The sequence below is a fragment of the Agelaius phoeniceus genome, chromosome 2, assembly GCF_051311805.1.
Source record: "Agelaius phoeniceus isolate bAgePho1 chromosome 2, bAgePho1.hap1, whole genome shotgun sequence".
NCBI lineage: Eukaryota > Metazoa > Chordata > Aves > Passeriformes > Icteridae > Agelaius > Agelaius phoeniceus.
Window position 1 is genome coordinate 9,472,398 of NC_135266.1, and position 27,489 is coordinate 9,499,886.

At 35.9% G+C, this 27,489-nt stretch overlaps 1 protein-coding gene across 1 annotated transcript in view; it reads left to right on the plus strand.

Annotated features, from left to right (window-relative positions):
• CFAP47 (cilia and flagella associated protein 47) overlaps window positions 1-27,489 on the plus strand; it is a 264,229-nt gene that overhangs the window by 25,422 nt on the left and 211,318 nt on the right. The window contains exons 21-26 of the mRNA XM_054628349.2: window positions 79-173; window positions 7,638-7,788; window positions 10,698-10,798; window positions 11,855-12,014; window positions 16,921-17,113; window positions 18,486-18,695. Coding sequence (XP_054484324.2) covers window positions 79-173; window positions 7,638-7,788; window positions 10,698-10,798; window positions 11,855-12,014; window positions 16,921-17,113; window positions 18,486-18,695 — 910 coding nt within the window. The remainder of the gene's footprint in view (window positions 1-78; window positions 174-7,637; window positions 7,789-10,697; window positions 10,799-11,854; window positions 12,015-16,920; window positions 17,114-18,485; window positions 18,696-27,489) is intronic.

Sequence of the window (27,489 nt, forward strand, 5' to 3'; positions counted from 1 at the left end):
TTGAAATGCTGCAGCTATTATAAAGTTGATATTTCATGCAGTAACATCTGTAATTTGATTGTGAATTTTGTTTGGCAGCAATTGACCGTTCTCGTTCAAAGCCTTATCTCTACACAGTTTACCTAAAGGAAGGGTCATCTTTGAAATGCTTCCTGACCTTGACACCAAAAAAGGTAGGTTTATGGAACAGTGGTGATTGAGTTAATTAAAATCATGCTCTGTAAAATTTCTGTGATGGTAGAATAGAGACTTTAGATGAACATTTTAGTCTCTGCAATAGTTTTATAATTAGCAATGCAGTTCTTAAGTAAACAAGTTCTTAAATAACCTTTTTATACCTTTAAGTGTTTGCATACACAAAGAAAACACACTTCCTCAATGGATTAAAAATGGTGTAAACTAACACTGAAATGTCATACCACACATTCATGAAATCATTCAACCAACCAGCAGCCACCTTCTTTTTGCAGCTGTTCTCGCCTGTATTCCCAGATGACCCAAGAAACTGCAAATGTACATGAGTTTTATGTGTCATAAAGATTGGAAAAGTTGCTATTTGAGTGGAAAAAATTGAAGATATGAGACTTTAAGTTACTTTTACATCCGAAAATTAGCATTTTATTGGCAGTAACTGTCAATAGAGAGTACTCAAGTGAATTTTAAATCCAACCCCATAGAAAAATGCTTTGGAAATTGGAGGTTTGGGGTTTCCACATATTTGGAGAACAATGAACTGCAAAAACTTTGTGTATGATACTGTAAAACAGCTTCAAAACAATCAGCTGGGGATCACTTCTACAGCATATAAATCCATTGCATTATTTGCACTTTTACCTTAAAAATGAATAACAGATATTATGCATCTTGAAAGGGTCAGGAGTATTCTTTTTCCACCGCCACCCACGTCTCCCACTCCTGCCTTCCATTTCATACTCCTGCAGTATAAAATGGAATTCCTTTGTTCAAAGCATCATTCAAGTAATATTTGTATATTACAGGCTGTGTCTGAAAATGTTGTGATTTTCTTCTGCATACACATGGAAGCAATTGTATTGAGTTTATGGCCCATATACTACCCTGAAATAATTTTTCCTGACAGAATATGAGACAATAGATTTATAAAAAAATTCCTTCTGTACTATGGCAGACCTTGAATTAAGGGAAAATGAATAGTTGTCATATGTTTTTAAGTGTCAGGAAAGTATGTAATTGTTTGCAAAATGGTACCTACAGAATATCATGAGTGACCTATAATCAAACTGGAGAAACTCAGCAAAGGAAAATGCTGGTATTTTCCTTTGAGTAAGAAGGTCAAGTAATGGAAATACAGGAGTAGATAATGCTCTTGGAATAATCTGTGTGTATGGCATTGCAGGCCACAAGCTGAACAAGAATTAAGAGCACAGACTTACCATACCAATAGGAATATTTTTATTACTAAAACAAGTAAAACAGTTATTCTAATCTGGGCTGATAACATTTCAGCTGCACACTTTTCCCATATGGGATGCCATGTTTAGAAAGAAGTGGGACAATCCCACTTGGAAAGAAAATCCAAAAGTAAGCAATGGAAAAAAGAAGAACTCTGTTTCCCATTGTGACACTTGAGCTCTATTACTATTTCCTTTCCTTGTCAAGTTGCAGGATAGAATAAAAGTAGAAGTGTTGCTACTGCCACTGCTGTAAAATAATATTTCTGAGGAATGCTGAAATAGTAGCTTTCTCTCTATGTTTAATTTAGCTTGTCTCCTGAGCATGATGTTCAGGATTGCTGTTATTGATGAGCCATGTCCAACTGTCATTTGGTACTGGTTTATATTGGCTTAAGTGAAGATAAGGTTATGCCAGTTGGAAGTCTGCTTTAGTTGTGGTATAAATTTGGGAAAACAATTTTTGCATTTGACAAGATCAGTTTTGTGACTGTTCTTGCCAAAAAAAAAACCCAACCAAACAAACAACCCCTAAAAACAGAACAAACAAAAAAGGCTGTAGAATATTGTACCTATTGATTCCAGATTTTATTTTTCATTTTTCAACCGCTGGGTCTAAGTGTTTTTCAAGTCTTAAGAATAATTTTTTGGCAAACAGAAATAACTTCCTTCAGGAATGAGGAAATAAAAACTACAAAAAGGAAATTTTCTTGGGGCCTCTCACAGCCAACTGATAAGTGTTGCTTTAGTTACATGTTTTTACTTCAGTTTCCCTTCTTGTATGCTCAGAGTCCTTGTGTCTCCCTTTGCCCTTGGTGAGCACCTCTGAGCTGCTGCAGCACCATCACAGCTGGCTCCTGAGCTCTGACTGATGTAAAATGGTGTTACCCAGGGTGGCATGACTACAGGCAGCATCTGGAAGTATTTGTAGCCCCCAGGATGCTGTAGCTTTTCTTTCATTTAACTCTTGCTATGCACAATACTAATTAAAGACATAGTCCTGTTAAAAAAGTGGTTGAGGTACCAGCATCTCTTACTGTGATCAGAAACTCTCAGTAGTTACTGTTTCTTAAAACATTACTCCCTATTTTATCACCAGATTTCTTTCCTGATTTTCCAGTTTTGAAAGAAAAAAACCCAAATCTTTAATCTCTGTGTGTTGAGCTTCCCCTATTCAGGTTTCACAGTTGCAAGTGCTATTTCCTGCCTCTGTGCACTGCAACAGCTGTTTCTGATCTCATCTCTGTTTTTTTGATAACTGCTCTTCCCCAGCTTACCTCCCAGCTGCTGCAAACCTTCTGTGTCCCATCAGGTCACATTCTTTTCTGTCTGCCTTCTGGTTTTACTAGAACTTCCTGCTGTTGTAGTCATTACTGACAACACTACCCTATAAACCAACAAACCCCCACTATACTGATGTTTTCTTTAACAAAGTGGATAATAGGGCTTAGGAAAAGTAAAAATAATTCAGGAGCACTGCTAAAAACATAAAAACCCCATGAAATTATTTTAATGTATTTAAAAAATTTATTAAAGCTACCTGAATTATTAATGTAAGGTTGCAAGTAATTTAGTCTTGAATGCAGTCTTGAATTCTACTAAAAAAAACCCTTCAGATCAACAAATGTAGTACATATATAGGAACTCTGAAGAGCTGCTACAGCTCTCACTAAAATATAATATGTATTAATACATGGGACATGAAAAAATGCTCTTAGAGATGAAGTGTTTTGGCATGCTTAAAAAATAAACCTTAAAAAATGTTGAGGCAGTTCCTTCAGTGTTCCAAGTGAGAAAATGGAGTCCATGCATTATAGATAAGGCTGGGATGTTGCTCAGACACAGTGTGGCTGTGCCTTGCTGTTATTCCAGTGTCTTTGAAGGTGTTGGAGGTGACAGGCTCTGCACCTCACTGCAGAGAGTTTAAACTTAGTATTTGATGGCTGTGGAAGTCAGAGCTGTCAATGAAAGCAGTATTGACTTGCTATCATCTCTATCTTTATTATCTATATCTGTATCTATATCATCTGTGTCTGTCTGTCTGTCTGTGTTTGTCCCCTGCTCACGGAAGTCCTGCAGGGTCTGCTGGGGAAAGCATGCAAACCAAAGTGCAGGAGTGTAGTGATTCAAAATGAGGTTTTTAAAAATATTTTTTTAAACCTGCTGGAAAATAACAAATTCCAGCATCTTGGAAAAAGGACAAAATACACAGCTGGGTAATAATGAAGCCTTGGAGTGCCTTTGATTGAGATAAATAGAACAAGTCACACCTGTCAGAGCTTATTGCTTAAGCTTGTTGTAGGGAGGTGACAGGTGTTTTGGTGGGGTTTTTTGTCCTGTTAAATGACTTTTCTTTTCCCTTTTTCTAATGAAAGAACAGATTTGTCGTGTAAGAAGGGAATTCTATGGAAAAACTGCAGCTGTGGAATTACAGGGTATTGTTTCTGCATCATCTCTGACCATAAACAAAGGAAAGATTTAATTTTATTGCAGTGCTTTGAATGATGGCTTTGAACAGCAGTTGCATTATTCATTGTGGAAGCTGCTTTTCTGTGATATAAAACAGGAGGAATGAAAGCTTTCAGTATATCTTAAGGAAAAGCTCATTTAAATTTGTAGGAAGGCTGGGAGTGTCTATTGGATTCAATTGCAAGATATAAACTCTTGGCTTTGCAGTTAGGTTTAAATTTGAATCAAACTGATTTTTTCTAATGTACATTGCATTTTGCCTTCTTCTATCCCTGCTGAATTTGTGTATTAGAGGTACAAATAAAGAAAATTTAAGGTCAACCTTTTCACAAATGCTTCAAGATACTTGAACAATCTGCATGGTATTATGTGATAAATACAAGAGTATTATTATCTTTTACAGATGTTTTAATGTAATTCTAAGTAATAAATTAGCTTATTGATTTATGTGCAATTCTCTTGGAAGTTGTACTGTGAAAGGAAACACTGTAATTTTGGAGAGATGTCACATCTTTGTGCTAAACAAGCTATATGATTTCTAAATTAGCAAAATTTTTATTCAACCTTGAGAATACATGCTCTATTAGAATTATAATTAGAGAAATAGATTTTATTCTTTCTAAGATTTACTATTGCCTGGGAATACTTAGTAAAGATAGAGATGAAGTAACTGCTTTGAAAGTGTTTTTTGAAAATAACAATACTTTTTTTTTCTACTCTCAGATTGCCACCTGACAGCTGTACTCCAGTTTATTTTTGATCCATGAATTTTATGTAAAAACTATTTTACTTGTAATGTTTGATGGGGTGGCTTTTCCCTCTTTTATTTCTTGTCCTATACCAGGTATTTAGGGCCAAGGCAGGAAGCCATTCAGCCATGTTTGCTCCCCAGTTTTGAGCTCAGAGCTACCAAACTGTTCATATCAAACCTATTTCATAAATTCAAATGAGTTTTGGTAGCAGAGATTTCTTAATCTCACAGAGTCTTTATGACCAACAGCTTCTATTTATTTATTAATTCTAGTGGAAAAAAAAATTGAAAGTATTTTAAGATGCCATCTGAATAAAAGTTTCCAAGATTGTTATTTTTATTTGAAGAGCTAACTTCTGGTGGCAGCCTGACCAGCATCCTTTTTCTGGCATTATTTGGAGGTGTTCCACGTGAACACACAACAAAAAGCTCCTTTGTCTCACCTGTCTTTTTAAAGCTTTTGAATTACTTTGATTCTAAAATGCTGACTTTGTTGATGATTCCTCCTTTCCAACCAATGTGCATAATCAGTGTACATCAGGACAGGAAAAATTTTTCCTATAATGATATTGACAAACAGGAGTGTTTGTGAAAGAGCTCCCTCTAGGCTGCTTCCTTCCTGCCCTTCCCATGTTCTCTAGTGTGTGAAGTTAAATGCAGCTTCAGCAAAATATCTCAATAGATAAGTAACTATAAAGTATTCATAAATTATCTAAAAAGCAATGATAAGTCCAGTAATAGTCTAAGGATTTATTTTTTTAAGTATTGTCATTACTTTGTAAAGTATGTAATCTTGCAAAAGAGGGAATTTTCTATTATGGAGTTTGAAAAATGAAAAATTAATCATAAAGAGATTTTTTAATATTTATAGAAAGAAGCCTAATGATTCTACTTGCAAAGGGAAGTCCTAATAACTGAAATGAATTTTTGATTCTGTTTCAGCAATGTGTATGTATTATAATCTGATTTCTACTTACATAGAATTTTTAAAGGATTTTTCATTTGTAATGTAGTTTACATAATGTGCAGTTAATGTATGAATAAAAGATCTATGATTTGTTCTCAATTATATGAATATATTTCTATGAGTTAGGTTGGCCTTGAATTTGTACCATTGTACTTCATAGCAAAAGTAGGTTTTCAGTGAACATCATGATCTTCATGTAGTGAATTGAGTCTTTCACATATTTGCTTATGTTTGCCAGTTCTTAGAAAATAACCCCTTTGTTGTATAGTAAGAAAAAACCAAATTTTCCTGTTAGTTGGGATGAAAAACAGGTTTTGATTTGCTGCTTTAGGAGAGGGAAAAAGGGATTCCATTTTTTGCTGTCTTGCCTAAACATACCAGCAGTGATGAAGAGCAATTGCTGTGCTAGACTGCACTCCTTTGCACAGCCTGTGCTGTCATGAAATCTATAATAGGCTAAACATTTTAATCTCACCAAACTTAAACAAAATCAGCTTTGTTACAAGAACATATTTTGAAGATGTAACTTGATGAAGTGCTCTATGTGGGTGACTTGAGATACTAAAAGTAGAAGAGTATATAATTCAAAGCAGGAGATTTTTACTCAATCTTTTTGACATATCTTGAGTTTTAGTTACTAAAAAATATTAAATGTCAATTTTGAAAAGCTAATAGTTATATATTATAAAATATAATCATTATTATATTTGAAGTATCAATATAAAACAATGGACTGTGGTAATCTTGCCGCAAAACTTGTCCTCATTCAATGCTTTCCTTGTGAGCTGAGCACAAAAAGACAAAACATTCCACAAGGCTCAGCACACACCTCACTCTCCAGAAGTGTGTAATTGTGTGTCACAGACCCTGCTGGAACACCACACACTCCCAGTGCTGTGTGCTTGCTTCTCAGTAAGTGTTACAGATGGATTTGTGCCTCATGCCCTGACTTAGGACACTTTTGGTTTTCTTTCCTATCATTTATATATTTTTCTTGCTACCAGAGATGTGAAAGTGAAGAATGATGCACTATTTCTCTGCAGGTTTTGAAAGCTTTTAAATGATTCATAACATCTTTATATAGCTGGTTTTACTGCTTTTTCTAAGCAACATGAAGATTTTATAGGTTTAATTCCTTTCTAAGATTTCTGTGGCCTTCAAGGTGAAAACAGGATTTGAAGGACTCTAGCAGTGGTTTTAGTGCAGAAGTTTTGGGGTTTTTTTTTTCCATTACCTTTATTAAGGTTATCCATACCTTTTATCTGGAGAACATACTATCTTAGTGTGTTGGTCCTTGAAAAGACAGAGCAAGAGGCAAGAAATATCTCTTTGAAAGTGCTTTTTGAAATAAATTTGGCCTTTCTGATGCACAGTCTGTAAAAAAAGAGGGTTCTGTACAAAACACACCATTGCTTAAGTTTGAAACCCCACTTGGGAATGTGATAGCACAGATAAAAATGAAGATCAAAATCACTGGAATTTAGACTCCTAGAATTCAGTGGCATTTCATGACAAAGGTTTTAAGACTTATTTTTTTCCCCAAGGTTTCTCAATTTTAACTGATATTTCACCTTTGATATCAGAGCCCATTTTGTTTATGCTGGGTGTACTGTAATGGTTGACCTTTGCTCTTCAGCCTTTGAGAAAGGCTTCCATAACTGATGGAGCTTTGTTTTCCCTTCTCTTTGCTCACATGAGCTTCTGCATTCGGGCCAGGGCTCCAATCTCTTTTCACTCATGAGGGTGGCAGGAGTGGAACACGACACTGTGACTTAGCAGAAGCCTTGTCTGTAGCTCTGCTGATAAACCTGATACTTCTGGTCATAGAGCTTTTCCTTAATGGGGAAAAAAAAAAACCTGGGCACTGCTTACTCAGAGAACTGAACCTGAGTTCCAATAAATGAAAATCCTGTTATCCAAAATTGCAATCATTCTGCCAAAACAGCCAAGCACTCAGATAGTTCAGGAGGTACCTATGATTTTTTTGGGAAAATGACCACAATATTTTCTTTCCCTTTAGGTGGCAGCATATGACTTCATTCTCCCAATTGCCGTTCCTCGGGCCACGTACCCGACTCCAGCTCCTGCGGTGCCTCTGAAGCGCGGTGCCCCCGCGCCTCTGCCGCCCCCGGAGACCCCAGCTCTGCCCATCTGTAGAGTCAGAGCTAACGGTGGGTGAAGCAGGCCTTGAAACACCTGCTGGATACACAGATTTGGAGTGATGTTTTTGCTTTGCAGAGAATGGCTACTTAATTGGAATTTGTATGATGGGTACATTTCTTGGAAACTTGCAAAATTTTTAAGTTTTGATACGTGTTTTTAAATATGCTTGGAGGTGAAATTTTATACCCAATCATGATGTGGAGAAAATATTTTTTTGTATTTGCCTTATATAAAAATAGTTTACCAAAGCTCTTTTTTGTGTCTATCCATTTATTAGTATTTCTAGACTACATCATGCAAATCCCAGTGATTACAGCAGTTCCTCTGAAAAGTGTAGAAAAGTAGAATGTCAGTCATACTCTTTTGTGGAATTCTCCTGTCAAAACTAGGATCTCTAGCTGTATTTAAAACTCCTTTAAAATGCCTCTGAATGGCCCTCATCCCATCTGGCTTGTCAGAGGTTGTTAATAGCCAAAGTTACAGGCCATTTGCCTGCAGCAAAGAAATTGATATCTTATATAATTCTTGTCTGCTTTTCTTAGAAATAATTTGTGGTTCTCTTTAGTCTCCTGTCTTATTCTTACTGTCATGTAGATCTATAAACTGTGAATATTTGAATACAATGGCTCTCCTAATCTCAGTTTTTAATTTATAACCATTTTTTATTTGAGGTGGGAGTGAAGTACAGAGTGTCTTCCTAGAATGACGTTTGTGTAATGTTTAGACCTCTTGGAAGCACTTAAGAAGGCCTGGCCAATTAAATATGTAAAGTGGGGTAAAAGCAACTCACATTTATTAGGATTTGTCTATATTTGATTTTTTCCCCTTTGTTTTTCTCTTAAGTCTTTTGAGATCTTTTAAAATATCAAAGAAATCTGAGAGACCTTCTTTAGACATTGTCATGAAGGTAAATTCATATTAAATGTTTCTAAAATACATGTAATTGGAGAACATATAGAATAAAGGTGAATGTACATATGTCTATAAGATTATTAGGAAAAATATCACTAAGTGAAAATATGAATCCAAGTCACAAATTCATAGTGCAGAAATTATTTAAGTGATGTGAAGAGAAAATAAAATGTTTATTTCCTTTTCCCTTTCTTTGTGAAATAGATGCAATCCATAAATCTCATGGATAATTGACAACCTTAGACAAATTTTATCACAAATTTATATTTCTGCTACGTAGAATTTCTTCACAGTACGTGTATTAGCCAAGTAACATAATAGAAAAGTGAATATATAATACTTTCAAATCTAAGAAATAGTTGAAAAAATGAAGTGTAGCTTCTATTAAAATTTGAGTATTGAAATTAAATTCTTACTGGGAATCTTAATGGTCTGGAAGGAGGCAGAGAAGTCTAAATAAGTTTCATGACCATTCAGTATTTCAGATAATCATATGAGTGCAGACAAATAGCCAGATTATTTTTACTGTTAAAAAAAGAACTTGATGATATGATTACATTCTGACAACTTAAAAATTATGTCTGTTATTAAATAATTTCAGATTATTACATTAAAAGCTAAAAACTGAGTAAGCAGTATCTTGAAACTTCTAAGCTTTGATTTGGCAAATATGCCTAATTCTCACTGCTAGATGCTTTATGGCACATTAGTTTTCTGCTTTTACAATTTTTATTTTCCTGGAATAGTAGTTGTGGTTGACTGGGATTCAGACTGCACAGTACAGTGTGGTTGGTACTTAAATCATTATCTTATGTTTGCTGTTTATACTCAGGGTTGTTCACTCTGAGGAAAGAATCACCCTGATCTTGGGATAGTCAGCCTTGTCTTTTAACTTCAGTGTAGTCCATATGTTTTCAATCCATCAGGAATCTGGTTTTTGATTGTTTTTTTAAACAAAGTTTGTAAACTGTTTCAGCACTTGGGATGGAAAGCAGGTCTCTTACTTAAATACTTATAGGAATTTTCCCTCCTAAAGTGTTTATGTGTATGTAGAAAAGAACTGAAAGAGAAAAATCTCAAACAAACTGGGGCAGAAGACTCAGCTGGAAAAGACACAAAAGCCTGGTACAAAGGAGAAGTTTGTACTATCAATGTAATGGCCTCATGGGAGCTGACATATATTTTAATAGTCCAGGTCACAGTTTTTTTGGTTGGGTAGATCATCTCCTTTCCCTGTCAGAGTTTGAGCTGTGCTGTGTTCTCCTGGCACAGGCAGTTTGTGAGAGCTGAGGACTTGCTGAGTGACACAGTTGTGTGTTGGTGGAAGGTTCCAGCAGATCCTGTTCCTGCTTTGAAACAATATTACTTTATAGAGTTTATGTGCCTATGATTTAGAGAAATACAGATAATATTGTTGTTTACATAATGTGATATATGTGATTAGGAAATTCCTTGGGTTTCTTAGAGGGAGAAGAGAATTGATCAACACTGGGAATGGGGCAGATGTGCAGATTTTAATAAAGGATTCTCTGTGCTTGCTAGGTTCATTTCCAGTGCTGTTTCCAACAAGTAAGATGAGGCTGTGGGAACACATACCTCTGTTCTTATAAACTCTCACTTCAAAAATTCGTATGTTGTGATGATTTTTTGTTAAAGCTCTATGAAATTAGGAGAAATGCTGTTTTATATAAAATCTTCCAAGTCTTGTCTGATGGTTACTATCAGAAATGTAAGTGCATACATCTGCAGAAGGAAGATCATGTAGCTCTTGTGATGTGAAGAGGTGCTATAACTCTGGTAGATATAAAATTTAAATAACTTTAATGTTACTAGAGAGTCATAATAAGTTAAATTATAGTAATCAAGTATGTAGTATAGGAGCATCAAAAAGGGGAGAAACATTTTCCCTAAACATGTACAGAAACAATGATTTTATGAAGGTACTTTGAGAAAATATTTGTCAAATGATGCTGTGTAAACATTTTAAATTGGTTTTTTCTAATAGGACTTCAACCACTTGTGGAGTTCTCCTCAATGGAATTTAAATTTGAAGAACACTCGAGTGACATGCGTTCTAGTACTGCTGATAGGAGTATGAGTTCTCAGGTAATGACATTGTCATTTTGTTCAGTTTTTGATTTCTTGTTTGTCTTTTAATCACTATAAATTTTTTCCAAAATTTAAAATTGGGCTTGTACTAACTCTGACAACATGAAAACTTGGGCACTATGAGAAATTGACCATGAATTGTGTAAGAAATAGATATGAATAGAATAATTCTGAAGGATTTCTGCAGCTGCCTATGCCAGTAAATGAGACAGTGATGGGGCCAGGATGCAACTGATTTGTGCCTTGATGGGCCAAACAGTGAAACTGCTGTCCCAGTGCCTTGTATGGTAGGGACTGTGCCAACTGACACTCTCCCAAAAAATTCCTTGTCATGACTTAGGGCTTAATAGGGGGAAAAGGACACTAAATTTAATATTTGCAACACAGATAATTATTTATGAATGCAAAATATAACATAATTATTTAATAATTATTAATTATTAAATAATTTATTTATTTAATATAACATAACTCGAAATGCTTTTTTAAAATGCATTCAGGAATCAATAATAGTACAAAATCAAAGCATTTTTCTAGCTAGGCATGTTTCAAAAGCTGAGAGAGTAACTCTGAGATAAAGGAATTTAATTTTATTTTTTTGTTTCCACTGTCATCTTACTGAATTGAAAGAATGGGTTTTGAAAATCTATTCTGAACTTCTTCCATTTTCAACATCTCCACCTGTAAGTCTAGATGTGAGCCATGTGTTTAGTGCTCACTGTGCTTCATTTTTATCAGGTATAAGTCCTTGTTCTGTTTGTCTCAGCATTCCCACTGTGATGCTTGATCTATTTACCTCACTTAAATGAGGTTTTTCCATTCTGGAAAGAAAGTATTCTCTTAGTGAATGTGGTATATGACTGGAAAGCATCTAGTCTGTGTAGATAGGCATGCTCACCTTTGCACCCCACAGATATAATAAACTGAATTCTTCTTGCTTTCCCTCTGGTGTGTCTGCACAAAGAATGCTTAGGAGAAAGCAATGTGAAAAGTAGCACAGTTTTTGCTGCTTTCCCTCTTTCAGCATCACTCCTTTTCTGAAAATATTTACAGAACCTTGTCCTGAAGTGCCTCGCAAGAGAGGATGTAATATGGAAATTTAATTTTGATGATGTAGACAAAAATATAGAAGATGGTATTTTCAGATTTAGTCAGAAGCATGGACGCCTTCATAAGAAAGAAGAAGTCAGTATTGCTGTGTCCTTCTGGCCTCGTAAGTAATTCTATGAATTCTTCTGTAGATTGGCCATTTGCATAGGGATGTTTAAATGGGATTTTATGATGAATCAATACCAGTACTTATTTTGATCAACTGAAGATTTTTTTTTGGTTCTGAGAAAATAAGACAGCTGCAGACCTAAGAAAAAGAGTGGAATCACTGTCTTTGAAATTGCATTATTTGAAAAGTCTGCTTTGCACATAGAAAGCATCAGGTTTTTCTTACATAAAGCATCAAGGACTGGGATAGGTGTATCATTTTCAGTGCTGCAGAAGTAGCACTGAAAATGCATTTTCATTCACTTAGATAGTAAAGCTTTCCAAGGTACTTGGAATGCTTTTAAACTTTACTCTAAATAGCCATAATTTAGATAAGAATAGAAATTTCCTGCTTCAGTAAGATTTAAAATCACTTGTCTGTGGTATTTTTTGGAGTAGACTGGTCAGGTGACCAGTCCCTAAGAAATAATATGTAAAATAGATTTCTAACAAAACTTGGAAGAATAAGGGAAGATAATAATCAACCACATAACTCCAGAAAAGGAATAGAAAAATAGGAAAATTAAGATTCTACTTTTTCCCGACCAAGGGTTTAAAGTAGACAGTGATATAGAAGATTCATAGGGGGTAGCACTGTACTTGAGCTGTTAAATCCCACCAGCTAATGCAGCTGATGCCCACAGAACTCCATCCTCTTGGCAGTTTCAGTGCAGTACTTTTGGGGCTGCAGCATTGTCAAGGGGAAGAAAAGTTGTTGTGTCAGTTTTGGTTCTGATGCTGAGTCAGCAAGTGAGCATCCCTGTCCTAAAGAAAGATGTTGCTGTTATCCTTCATCATAGCACTGAAATCTCTAACCTCAATTAAGCACTGGAAACAATTTAATATAAATAAAGAAAAATAGCTCTTGCCATGACTCTATGAGAAATTGAGAAGACTGCATTAAGTATGGTTCTGTAAGTGTTGTGAATATGCAAGAGCAGTGTTTAATTGCACGTGTTGCTTGGAGTTGCTTGTTGCAGACTGTGAAGCAGAGAACAGCATAAAAATAAAAGCCAATATTTTGAATTACTGGATAAATTGTGTAAATGCAGATGTGTATATATATATAAATATGGCTGATAAATTACTGTAATTTGAAGATATCTCTATTTTTGCTGTGTTCCCATATCTTTTGTTTGCAGAAAGTCATAAATAACTGTAAAGATAAATTACCCTTATTTCAATGTTCTAAGTATTTTCCTATGATTTATATCCTATTTATGCTGTACCTTCAGTGCATATCATTACTGTCTTGTAAGAGAGCATTAGATACATCAAAACCCACACAGGAGACCTGGTTAATGACCATGGGCTGCTAATCACTTTCATAGGCTTGTGCTGTAAAGTTGTAGTATGTGGGGGGGTGAACTAACTGTAAAATGAACTTTGAGTATGCATTAGGGTAATTTATTTAAATATGCTGCAGCAGTTATGATAGAGTACAAAATGCTGTAATAAACTGCAATGTTTAATTAAATGAAAGAGGTTGAGTTGGTGGTAAAATCCTGCTACCTGTTAAAAAATATTCTAAAAACAGAGATTTTCAAGAATTGAAGACTTATTAATATGATACTCTTCTGCTGTTTTATAGTATAATGCATTAACAGTGTAAAAAAATTTTTCACTATATCTAATTTTGATATGAAAAAACTTATCTGCAGCAAAGGAAGTTACAAGGAATTTGTGCTCTTGGGTTCCCTTACTGGGAGTTCAGAGATGCTGGAAGATGTGATGATTGTGTAATGGGCACAAATGACAACTTTGATACTTTGATTGTGTGGTCTTTTATTTTTTAATTTTTTTTCTGCAACAGCAAGATATTAAATAGCTATGACCTGTAAAAAATTCTGTGAAGAAACTGTTATTTTACTTTTGAGTTTTTCTTTTCTTTAATTTTATTTTTTTTTTGTAGGATACCTGTAAGTTCTAGCTGTCTGTGGCTTTTCTGCTTTGAAGTCTATATTTCACTGTATGCAAATTGTTCAGTGGTACCTATGAATGTTGAAGGGATATAAATCCAATAACACCTGAATTATCATAAGGTCCAAGGCAACTAAACTAAAAATTTGCTTTTGGGGGACAAATGTAGGAACTGCATAACCATATAATACAAACTTGAGAGGGTGAGAAGAGCAGAGGATGTTTTTCCTTTCTTCTCATAAACTCTGAAAATATAGAGTTTAATATTCCTGGAGAAGAGAAAATATTTCCCATATAATTCTACAGATTTTGTTAGCCCTTGGCAGATTTAGATTGACAAATTTTTAAGTACCATCAAATATCCCTAAGGAAAATGTTCACATCTGCTGGACTAGAAATTAATGGTGGTATCTCAGAATGGTAGCAGCAGCCCAGGCTTTGACAGCAGTCATGAAAGGTGTGAGGAGTAGAATAAATTCTTAACTTCAGCTGTCAGTTCAGGACATAATTCTCATTAATTTCTGTGTAATTTATTTAACATGAAATATCCTGAAATCACTAGTCCTAGACATCCCAAACTAATGAACAAATCTTCTTAATAAATGACAGAATTTATGTGTTTTTGCCCTTGTGTCTGTTCAAAATGATCGTGGTATTGCATTGTCTTGGTGTTTCTGACATAAGCAATAATTTATTTTTTATATATTATATTATATAATATAAATAATATATCATATATAATATTATATATATGATATAATTTATATTGCAATTATATTATATGAAATTATATTATATGAAATTATGTTATATGAAATTATATTATATATAATTTCATATCATATTATTTTATATTTATTGGTTTACATTCTATGCTGAATTTTGGTGTTAGTAAATGTGTGGATCCACACACAGAATGATCAGTGATGCAGGATAGGCACTGTCTGTTCTGCTCTTTGGGTCAGCCAGGGATTCTCTGGCATAGAAAGTATAGATGGAAATTTTGTATGAGAAAAGCTAAACACTACAATTGCCTAACTTTGAAACTGTGGTTAATACAAATATTTAAAAATGTGAGTTAGTGAAAATTGCACATTCTTTGGTACTGACATATGCTCCTGTACTTTTCTTCCTTCATTATGTTCCATCCCTATGGTATTTGTTGGTTATGTCCTTTCACTTCACCTTGTCATCCTTGTGGATAATAAGAGGACACCAGAAATATGGTTTAGTTACAGCCCAGCTGTAGCCCAGCTGTGGTACATGGGAGGAACTTGTACAGAACATTCTTTCTTACAAGCTTGTAAGAAATACCCTGTTTGGCTCTTCATCCATCCCCATGACAATTTTTCTTCTGCTTTCTCACCTTTCCTTCATGAAAGGGCCAAGTGCCAGAGGAAGACGTGTTCCTGTTGTATCAAAACCTAGAGGCAGAACCTTTTTAGCCTTCTCAGCACTATTGTCTCCTAAAGCTGATTGACATTTAACACAGAATTAGTCAGATGTTGCAAACAGGGGCAGCAGATTCCCCTTAGAGCTGGTTTTTAGTTTGCATTTTCATGTTTGCTGGTTTGAAATGAAGGGATCCACAGGTCATGTTCTGGTGACATAACAGCATCCGTGATGCTCTTCTGTTGTCACCTCCATTAGGAAATTAGCTCTTACAGGAAGGGAAAAAGACAAAGTATTTTGAAGACACTAGATTTTCTTCTTTTTGTATGTAAACAGTGACAGCTCTTTCTCAGGCTGTGGAAGTAATGATCTGAGATAATCTCAGAAGATCCTTTCGTGTATTTTGTTCTGTGACATGTATATGATCATGCAGACACATAAAATACAAAATTTCTTTTTGCTATCTTAATAATTAGGTGAAGGTGTTTCCATACTGATCTAATGGAGAGGAATCAAAGGAAAAGGTGTTTTTTCTCAAAAATATAAAGATGAAACTTTTTGGGTTGTTTTACAACGCATTTTGCAGATTTATTTCTAAATCCAGGAGTTTTTCATTAGTTTGCCCTCAAAATTGCTGATTTTGCTAGCTCTTCAGCAGGAGAGAATGACAGAGGGTTGGGTAAATGGCACTGCATGCTTCAGAATGTCACTTTCATAGTTTAACAGCTGTGGAAGGAAGTACTTTGTTCCTGTATCAGTGAAAAAAAAAAGAGTTTTTCCATCCTAGAGAGAACTGCCTTGCAGCAGGGAGCAAGGTGCCTGAGAAGGGGCAGAACACAAGGAAATCTTTATCCCTGATGTTGGCATGCCCAGCTGTGCTGTAGAGAGCACGTGGAGAAGAATATTTGGCCATCCCTTCCCTTTTTTTTTGGTGGACTTGGCAATATCAGGGTTGCAGTTGGATTTGATGATCTTTAAGATTCTCTCCAAGCTAAATGATTCTGTGAAATGGGAGATGCTCTGATTCAGGGTGGAACCTCCTGCTGGCTTGTGTGAGGCTGCTTGGCCACTCTGTAGGTTTTGGAGGCATCTTTGAAGTGGTGTAATTGCACTCTTAAAAGGTACCAACTTTTCCTTGTCTTGGCAGTCAGATGATTCCAATAGTTACTCCTTTATAAAATAAACATTCACTGTGTCAATTAGTGTAATTCAAAGTATGACTGCAATTCTTAAAATTCTGCTGTTGTATTGGTATTATATATAATGGGATATTAAAGCAATAAACTCATATATTGAAGTTAGAAAAATTCTGACAAGTTAAAAAAAGTGAATTTCTGGTTTGCTAAAAGCAAGTGTTCTGAGCTTTCTTAATAAATACTCTTCTCATACAATATTTATGTTATGTTAAACTCCATTTTGAGAAAGAAAGCAGTACTATATTAAAAAAAATTAATAGCAAACAAAAATTCCAACCCCAAATCTCTTACTATAACTCCTTTACATTCCTGTATTTGTGGTAGTATATATATTTTTTTCAACCTTTTCAACAGCTTGTCCTGGGACATATACCTCTGAAATAACCTTGCATCTAAATAATAATCCAGCACGATACATACTAACATTGTCTGGCACATTGAGGTCACCAAAAATGGATTTTCATCCCCCCTTTTTAATGCTGATGCCAGTTCCTCTGGGTGTGGAAACTGAAGCAGTCGTCACCATCATTCCACAGGATTTTTTAAGGTAAAAATCTCAAATTATATTTATTACAGAAATCCTGAATAATTCTTTGTTTCATTCATTTCTGAAAAAGTGAATTAATATTTTTTTGTGAATGTTAGAATTAGTTTTATGCTCAGCAGAAGAATGTGTATATTTATGAGAAAATTAATGTAATTTATATTGTTGAATATTCAACAATAAGCAACAAGCCCACATTTTTTCCTCAAAAATACCTGCTTCATGAAGTGTCTAAATTCTGGTATCTTCACTCTATGAATTTATATCAGAAATAGAAAATTACTACGGATAGCAAAAAAATTCAAAGAAGAGACTTACCAGGATTTTTTGTTGGGTTTAGCCAGATACTAAGGTTTTAAATCTTATTTCTAATTTTCACATTGTGGTAACATGAAATCTTTCTGTCATTTTATTTTTTCTACTCAATTGCTTTGAAGTTTAGCTAATTAAACAGTTGATGAGGTTGTAGTTCTTGGTGGTTTTTTCTTCCTTCTTTCCATGTGAGCTTTTATTGAAAAGGACAGCAGAAATGTTTTAATCCTGACACTTGTTTCAATAAGAAATCTATATATTTTTTCTTTGTCTGTGGATCACTCACTTCATCCTGGTACTTGAATTTAAAAGAGAGACGTTTTGTAATTTTCTTATAATGTAATATAACTTAACATTGCAACTATTCAAGTTTTTAAGATTTGCTTTGCTGTTTATATTTAGTAAAGAATAGTAATATTTGTTTGCTATGTTTGTGAAGGTATCATTTAATACTAGAACTACAGCAAAAGTTCCACTTTGTTGTAAATTAATTAAATTAGCTTCAAATTATTATTGTCTTGTCTGAGTTGTGCTGATTTATCAAGTGATTTGTTTGTTGTCAGTAGCTCAGTGGTTGGAACTGAAGGGATTCCACATGGGTCTGGACTGACTGCTGTTCTTATTTCAGAGCTGAAACCTGGAATTACATAACTACATACTGAACTATCTTCAGCATCTTCACAAATTTACCCTTAATATTTCTATTTTATAACTTTATAACTTAGTTGTGCAATAGTGCAGTTTAGTGAACACTAGTGAAAGCTTTAAGTTTCAGGAAACTCTTTATGCCTTTTGTAGCACAGTTAAGTAGAAATTTCATTTGGACATTCAGATATTGTGGGGCAGCATAAAATATTCAGAAACATACAAAGAAAACAAACTAGCATCTAAACGATGGAAGAATTTTATTTTTTGAATTAGTTTCATTTGATTTGCACTTGAGAACTCAAGTTGTTATTCTATATTCAACTGTGAAATAGTTTTGTGAATGTGAGAATCTATGAATTAACTTGATTACTGCAATCCTGTGACCACAAACACCTACTATTTATGTTTAACACAGGGACTCACAAATTAGAGTTAAACTTCCTGAGCTTGAACTTCCAGATGGTACCAGGACTTGCCCTTTTTCTGTGGAGTTCCCAGAGGGAAAAAATATTGTTCTTTCATCAGATGGCACAAGTAATGAACTGACCTGCCTTATCAGCTTCAGCTCGTCCAAGCCATTGTCATTCTTAGGGGAAATGTTACTCATCGATGAAGAAGAAAACAGGTAATGTGTGCAATTCAGATTCACCTGGGGGAAGGTTCCAGACTGACCAAGGGTGATATAAGGCAGAGAACTCACAAGATTTGGGTCAAGGAACACAAGAAGCTATGATTATCGCTGCTTTTAATGAAGGAATGGGACCACAGTTGGGCTAAGAATGATTTATTGCTCAGATAAAGATCAGTCTCAGAGGCTTTGAGATTTCAGAGGAGCAAGCACTCAGCCATAGCTCAAAGTACTCACAAGTGCTTCATTCTAAGACAATATAGAACTTTCTAATCCAATGGACAGTTGCCACAAAGTTTATTTTGCTTTTCTAACCTATCACCTTTACTCAATTCTGCTGCACTGAAGATACTTTTATCCAATGGGCTGCTAACACACATTCACAAATATGCTTCTGTTGTAACTTCTAAACTCTTAGCTTACTCTATACAATTGCACCCCTACATTATAAACCCTTCACCATCCTATTAATACAGTTTTTTACTTACTTAAGGCATACTCTTACTTACAACTGTAGAAACATAAGTTTATGATTTTTCTACTTATGGTCTGTGTACTTTATTTTTACATCAATCCAAGCTTCTTCCAAGGCTGCAGATCAAACCCTTCAGTCTCTATGGAAGTTTCTATCTTTCTGTTTTCCACAAGAATCCTCTGAAAAAAATGAAAATGAAAGATAGACATTTATTTCTTTTTTTCAACTGAATCACATTCAAGACTGAAAAATTCAGCTTAGGTCTCTTAGGTAAAATCCATCTAAGTGTCCATCTTAAGGTCTTGTTTCAAGATCTCATTCGTATCTACTGGTAACTCATCTCTTGTTCAACTCTGCCAGGGATGGGATGAGAGGGTGAATGCAAGATTAAGAAAGATGGGCATTGTTTCTATTAAAGTCCTGTATTTGGTATTTTCACTAAAGCAACTATTTTGAGAGATAAATAATTCCATCCTGCAGCTTAAAATGGGCTTTTAAATAAATATAAAACTAAATTTTATATTATATTTTATTTTGATGCAAGGGTTATGGATCTTCAGGTTATTGCTGCTCTCTGGGTTAATATTTCATATTTTTCTGTATACATTGTCAGCAAATAATCCATTTGTTATTAATTTTATTTAATTCTAGGATTTAATCATTGTGTGGGGCGTGATTCATAAATCTGTGTTAAAGCTTGCTGTAATTACAAGAAAAGGATAATTTAAGCTTATGATCAAGTCTGAAATGTAGCTTAGAGCAGGCACAATATTTAGTTTTAAGAACTTTTTATATGATGCACTAGCAGCTTCTCAAACCTTGTTATAAAGAAATAAAAATTCCTCCTGTGTAATAAATTTTTTCTATATCTGCCATTAAAAGGAAATAAAGAATATGACCCTCAATTTAAAGGCAAACTGAATGTATTTTTTTTTAAAAAGATAGCAAATAAAAGTAATCTAAGTAACCTTAACAGCCATTCCTGCTCGTAAGGGTGAAAAAAATCCTGCTCCAGAATGTCAGATCATCTCAGAATTTTTGCTAGGTTTTAAAATGTAGAACTAAAATACAGGACAGAACTCATAATAGCAGTTTACTAATGTATTTGGGGTTTTCTGAGAGGCTGCTGAGTTGTGGGTGACTTTAGGAGCAGGTTATATAAAACCTGAGCAAAACTGGGTGAAATAACACAGCATCAGAAATAAAAGAATTGTGGATGTGTCTTTGGTCAGTGTGGGAATATTACTCCTATTGGATTTCAGATGAAATTATTTTTATTGTAACTAGAAATAATTCTTTTCCTCACTTAGAAAAGTCTCAGTAAGCACCCAATTCTGTAATCCTGACCATTTCCTGCTTCTTTTAATAAACTCCATGATAATTCCATGACAAATCCAAGTCTGGATAACACTGCTGGTATTATATGTGCTTTGATATTGCACTCTAATAATATGTAGCTGGAATTTCTTGCTCTCTGGGTATCTTTCCCTCCTTCCTGCCAGCCCCTGTGGGAGCCCTGTGCAACGTGTTCCACCTTCAAACCTGATCCAATCAATTATCTAAGCATTTGAACAATTTGGTTCAAACCGTGTATCTAATGAATCTAAACTGCTTTGTTAATTTGAGTATTTTAGAAAGACAAGATTTCAGGGTCTTCTTGATCTTTAATAATAAAACAATGAAACCTATAACCTTTTATAACACCTATAAAAGCTAACTGGTCTTGAAAAAGTTCCTGGACTGTTTAATAGGCTGTGAAATCTCACAGTATCAGTTGCTGAAGATGTATTAATTTTTCAGGTGCTCTCTCTTTATATTTCCATTTTCAAAGTGATAATATGTACTTTAAAATGATTTGAACTAAACTTTTGAACTTCAACTCCTATTCTGTGTTCTGGGATATTCTTATTAAAATAAGCAAGTCAAGATTTTCAGAGGTTGGTAAAATACTGTGTTCTGCAGCTACTTAGAAAAAAAAGCCTTAACTTCTAAGCATAACAAGTTCTAGGCATATTTCAAAGCAGGAGTATTGAGGAGAAAAACATTCCACAGGGGTTGACCCTGGCTGGATGTCAGGCACCCACCAAAGCCTCTCTTTCACTCCCCTCTGCAGCTGGAAAGGGGAGGGAAAACATAATAAAAGATTCATGAGTTGAGATAAGAATAGAAGAGAGATCACTCACCAAATACCCTCATGGGCTAAACAGACTCAAATTAGAGATATTAACTAAATTTATTACTAAAAAATCAAAGCAAGATAACGAGAACTAAAATACAACTTTAAAAATACTTTCCCTTTGTTGTTCTTCTATTTCTAGAGTCTCATATTGTTGTTATCGGATTTCTAAAGTCTATACTTCCTTGGTGTGTTCTCATGGCTGCAGATCTTCACTGCACAGACTCCTTCTTCTGCATGCTGTTCTCTCTCAGTTCAGAGCTCCTCCAAGGCTCTCCCTGACTGGCTAACTCACCCCCTTTTATCCCAGTTATCTTCATGGTCCCAATTAAGGACATTGCAGCTGCAGCCCATCAAGGACAACCGGGACCTCTAGGGCAAAGTCTCTATACAGATATTCAAATACAAAACATGCATTTTGCTAGGACTCAAAGGCCTCTACTATATCCCTTCACCCCTCTCTACCCTTCCTCGCTCTACCTCTTCCCCAGCAGTGGAAGGAAACGGGGAATAGGAGTTGTGGTCAATTCATCTCACAACTCATTGTTTCTGCTTCTGCTTAGGGAGAGGAGTCCTTTCCCTGCTCCACCATGGGCTTCCCATTCCATGGGAGACAGTTCTCCATGAACTTTTCCAATGTGAGTCCATCCCATGGGCAGCAGTCCTCCCCAGACTGCTGCACACTCTGCCATGGGCTGCAGTCCTTCAAGACAGCCTGGGTCCCCCATGGGATCACAAGTCTTACCAGGAAACCTGCTCCAGGGTGGGCTTCTCTCTCCACAGGTCTGCAGGTCCCAGCCAGGAGCCTGCTCCAGCACAGGCATCCCATGGGTTCACAGCCTCCTCTCAGCATCCCTGTGCTCCATTTTGGGTCTCCTCCATGGGCTGCAGGTGATCTCTGCATGCCTGTGCTCTCCTTGGGCTGCCTCACCGGGGTCTCACCAAGGGCTGCAGGGGAATCCCAGCTCTGGTACCTTGAGCACCTCCTGCTCCTCCTTCTGCACTGACCTTGCTGTCTGCAGGGCTGCTCCTCTCACTGATTCTCACTCTCCTCTTCTCTGCCTGCATTACATCTGTGCCATAACTTTTTTAAAAATTCTCAAGTATGTTATCACAGAGGTCTTGCCACCGCTTCTACTTGGCCCAGCCTTGACCAGTGGCAAATCAGTCTTGGGACTGGCTGCTGTTGGCTCTGTTGGAGGTGGAGGAAGTTGCCAGCAGCTTCTCAAAGGTGCTGGAAGCTTTTACCAGGTTGTGGTAGCTACCAAAACCTGGCCATACAAACCCAATGGACTTTACTTAGGCTCTGTAGTATTTTGCATTTCTAAATTCAGGTCTAAAATGTCAGTAGGATTGATTCACATAGCCCATAATTAGTCCTAAATAAGAATTACTTTTTTTTGCTTTAAAACAGAGTGAACATTGGCTAGAGAATAGATAATGTTGGATTTGGCTGCTTTACAGAAAACATTTGAAAGATGACAGGCAATCATTTTCTATAATAAAGCAATATTAAATGTAACTGTAAAAGAAAACTGAAGAGCTATATGGTTGTCATTTATGCAATGATTTATTGTGTGCACAGATTCCATTAAATGGAACATTCGAAAGTGCATTAATTTCTAATAAGTGCATAATTCTAGTATACTTTAAATCTTTATGCTTTCTTTTTGCTCCTTTGAATCCAAAGCAGGAGAAATGACTCTTACTTACATAGGTCTGATAGGAATTCAGAAGTAAAAGTTAACATAAAATCTAAGACTGTCTTGAGCAAGTATTTAATGAATGGGAGAAGTATTTGGCTATGACACATACTTTGCAAAAAAAACCCCCTCTGCAAACGTGGCATGTTTATACATTTGCTCTCTGATTATTGTTATTATATATTTTAATTTGAGAATTATACAAAGAGTTTAGCAGAAAATAAATTTTTCTGCCATCTTGATTGAAATGACATTTAACCATTTCTGAAAATAAGTAGTAAACAGGCAATCAAAGAAAATGGTGCTCTGGGCAAAAAAATATACTAAAATCCCCACATGTGATGTACATAGGTTGGTGTGTCATTGGTGACACAAGTGTGCTGAGGTCTTTTCCTCCAATGTTCTACAGTTCTCCCTCCCTCTTCCTCTACCACTGGGAAGCCATGGACACTCATGAAATTTCTGAATTTATTCACATTAGTCATGGCTGGAACTTCAGGAAGAGAGAATGTCAGGGAATGTAGCCTGTAATAACAATATGATAGCAGTGAGACACAGTCACTAACCCAATTATGGATTGGTTCCAGTTGTTTTGGTAGTCCATCAGATCTCAGTGTCTCACAGGGGAAAACATTCCCTTTGCTTTTGGGAAGCATGCCCAAAGCATCCAGCCCTTTAATAGGCACTGCTGATAAATGTCAAATCCATGGATTCTGCTGGCATGCCTGGGAGAGCAGGAGCTGTCAATTTCTTTCAATATCATTCACATTTCATGAGAAAGCAGGGAGCTAGGAAACATTGGAGTTCTTGATATTTGCATGCTGCTCTGCAGCATTCATCTGACCTAAGAATATGTTGGCATTTTACCTCAGATAGTTGGGAGTGCTTTTGAAAACAAGGATGGTCCAAACCCATTAATCACTCTGTTCTTTTCTGTGCTTGTGGCTCTCTGCCATTGTGATGGTGCCTGACAGCTGAAGCATCTCTTATTCAGGAATTAAGTGCTGGCATCACTGCTGCTACTAGGAAAAATGTAGATGCTTTCCCAGCTATAAGTCTTACATATAGCATGAAATTATGTGTCAGCCACTATTCACTGTTGTATTATGTTGGCTGCTGGGGAAGCCTGAGCTCCTGCTACAAAGGATAAGGATCCTTCAGTGTGGGAGAACTGCTTATTTGTGAATAATGGCAGAGCTGGCATGGGTCATCTTTTCCTCTTCCAGTTCCATCATCTCTGTATTTGTTCTAGGATTTTTGAGGGGAGGGAGGAGGGCGGGTTTTTATTGATATTTAAATTGCAACTTCCCAGCATCTAACATTGTGAATAAAGAACATTGTTCTTTATTCTTAAAGATCTGTAAAATGCCACACTCTTAGGTAAGTTTTCTTTTGTCACTAATCACTTCTGCAAGCAATTTGTTTTGTTTCCTGAACTGCAGTGTGAGTTTCTCTTAAATATTTTTGTTTAGTTTACACAAATGGTGTCGCTACAGGAATTTGTTAGTTAGATGCTAGTGGATTTGGATTTTTTTCTCATTAGAAATTTACTGATATTCTGCATCTCTTAATGAATACTATTGAAGAAGGGTTATTTAACTATGCCTACATATTTAGAACATTTGGGGTACACGGATACAAAAAAATCACTTATTTGTAGTTAGGAAACACCTGAAATTCCATAGAGCAGATTAAAATAGATAAATATATTTTGATTTGTGTTCTTTTGTCTTTCCACAGACATTAAAATAAACAAATTAATGAAAAAAAACACCCCAGAGTAACTTTAAAAGAAGTGAAAGCACTTCTATATAAGCTTTGTTTACAGGGTTGAATGGGTTTTTTTGTCATCACAGTTGGAGTTTTACTTCTGGTGCTCAGCAGGTTTCAGATGTTGGTAAACACAATATATTTAGTGGCCATTCTTGTGTTCTGTGTTCTTTCGAAATGTGCATTAGGGAATAAACACTGGAGTAGCAGTGGCAATGATGGTTCATGTAGATAACAAATTTTTTACTTGCATTAGTAAACATTATAAAACCAAATACACTGAATAATTGAATGTATTTAGTGACTTCACATTTGCTAACAGCACAAGTACCTTTCATTCCAATAGAATAATACAGACTTTTCTAATATTTAATTGAACTCTGCTGCAAATACAAAATAAATATGTTCTACAGGACTTGTAGTTCATTCATTTCATTAATGATGTTGTAAGTAAAGGTCAGTGGTACAAGATGCTTTCACATGTACAGAATGCACATGTCTTTGCAATCTCTCTTCTGAATTTGTATGCTAGCGTGCATGCTTCTCTGTCTGGTGCCCTCTGACTCAGTTCCTCAAAGGCATATGATAAATAGTTAGCTCATAGCACCTTCACTTTTCTGTCATGTGTCCTTGTGAATGGAGTGGTGTTATTTGAATCTGAATGAAGATGAAATTTTTAGTTACAGACTCATTCTTGAATTTTCTTTCAAATAGCACATTGGGAAAATGCTGTAATAAAGTACTTACTGGGTTATAAAGTACTTACTGGGTTATAAAGTACTTGCTGATAAGTGGACAGGTGGCCAAAAAGTGAGTTGATGTTTATTATCACAGGATGCCTAAGGTTGGAAAGACCTTCCAGAGATCATCTCAGCCTCTCTTCAAGGAATCAACTCTATTGCCCAGTTGATTATTTTAGTGTCTTCAAGGATGAGACTCCATAACTTCTCTGGGCAGACTTTTCCAGTGTTTAGCCACTCTCATGGTTTTGGTTTTGGTTTGGTTTTTTTTCTCTTCTAATGAGATAGAATTTCCTGTATTTAAATTTGCATTCTCTTCATTTTGTGGTCTCACTAAGCATCACTGAGAAGAGTCTCCTTCTTCCTTACTCTCTCCCATCAGGTACTTGTGCACATAAACAAGATCCCCTTGGGCCTTCTTTTCTCACAGCTGAACACCCCCACAACAGCTTCTTCAGTCCCTTGTACATCCTTCAGTCCTGACCTCCACCATCTCCTGCACGCTGCAGCCACAGTCATGGAAGTTTAATCCTTATAATCAATATCAGCTGCAGGATCAGTTGTTGACCTGCAGGATCCATCCCCCCTCCTCAATATGTGTATTGTGTTTGTTGTTGGCTGGGTGTGTTTGTGTCTCTTACTGTGCTACCACAGCAGGTGCATCCGGGGAACAGGGAGGGCTTTGCTTGCAGCACCACAAGCTCTGAGGGGTTTGTTTGTTTACAGAGGTTCTTTTGTGGGGCTGTTCTTTATATTCTACATTGTGCAGTTCCTTCCTTTGCTCTGAGTAGCTTCACTCATGGAATTTGTGTGAGTGGTTCAGATGTACTGCAGTTGTTCTCAAGCATACTTTTCTGTGTTACATTACTGTGCAAATCAGAGCATGACTGAAGATTTCTCTGAATCCCAGCCTGGCATTTAGGATGGAAATGGCTGAGGTGCTCACCTCAAAGTGAGAAATCAGGAAGTTGACTGAGTCTGATAATGCACACATCTGAGTTACTTTCATGTAACTTGAGAGCTGTCTCTCATTAACCTCGGTGCAGCTCTCTTCTCCTCCTGCCCCTCACTCAGTTGACTGAAGTTCACCTGAGTGCCTGCAGAGTATTGACAGTTGCCATTTATCACAGTGAAGTCATGAGCTGGAAGTTGAAAACCTTTCTGTGTTGTAGTTATTGATCCTGTGTGTCTTTCAATGGCTTGGTAAAGGTAGAACAAACAAGCCCTGACACTTGTTTTGAACATGTACAGTTGTACATTTTGTGCACACAGTTAGGTGTGGATGTGTCTCTCACAGCCATCTGCCCTGCTGATGCTCTGCTGCTGAGATATTTGCTGAATAAAAGCTGAAAAAATGATGTTTGCTGCAAGAAATACTATGCTGCAAGGTGCAAATGGCCAGAGCTCTTGCCTTGCCCCCAGCCAAGTTCCAGTTGGATTAACATTTCCTAAGAGCAAACCAAAGCATTACAGAGCTGGATTATTTATTTAAATGACTGTTAGATATCAAATTGGAATCCCAATGGGAATATTTACCTGTAAGAAAGTTGACTATGGATTTTGTTGGAACCTTTATTTATTAAAGTTGCCTTGGAAGTGATGTCCAAGAATGTTGTGTTTGGAGAGTGAAGTATGAAGGAGGAAACATTACTCCTTTCTGGTACTTTTAAAGCTTTTATTTTTTCCTTGATTATCTTATTACACAAAAAAATCCCAGTAAAATCTAATTATGTCATATTATAAAAAAATTAATCTGAGAGGTCTTGTCATATCTTTTAATATTAATCTAAATTTGCAATAAATATAAATTTCTTTTTGGTTGTTTCAAGGAAACAGAAAATATATTCATTTCTTCTGTGCAAGGTATATTCTCAATATGCATAATTCTCAATGTATTAAAGCAAGATGGATATCAGCATGCTGTTTG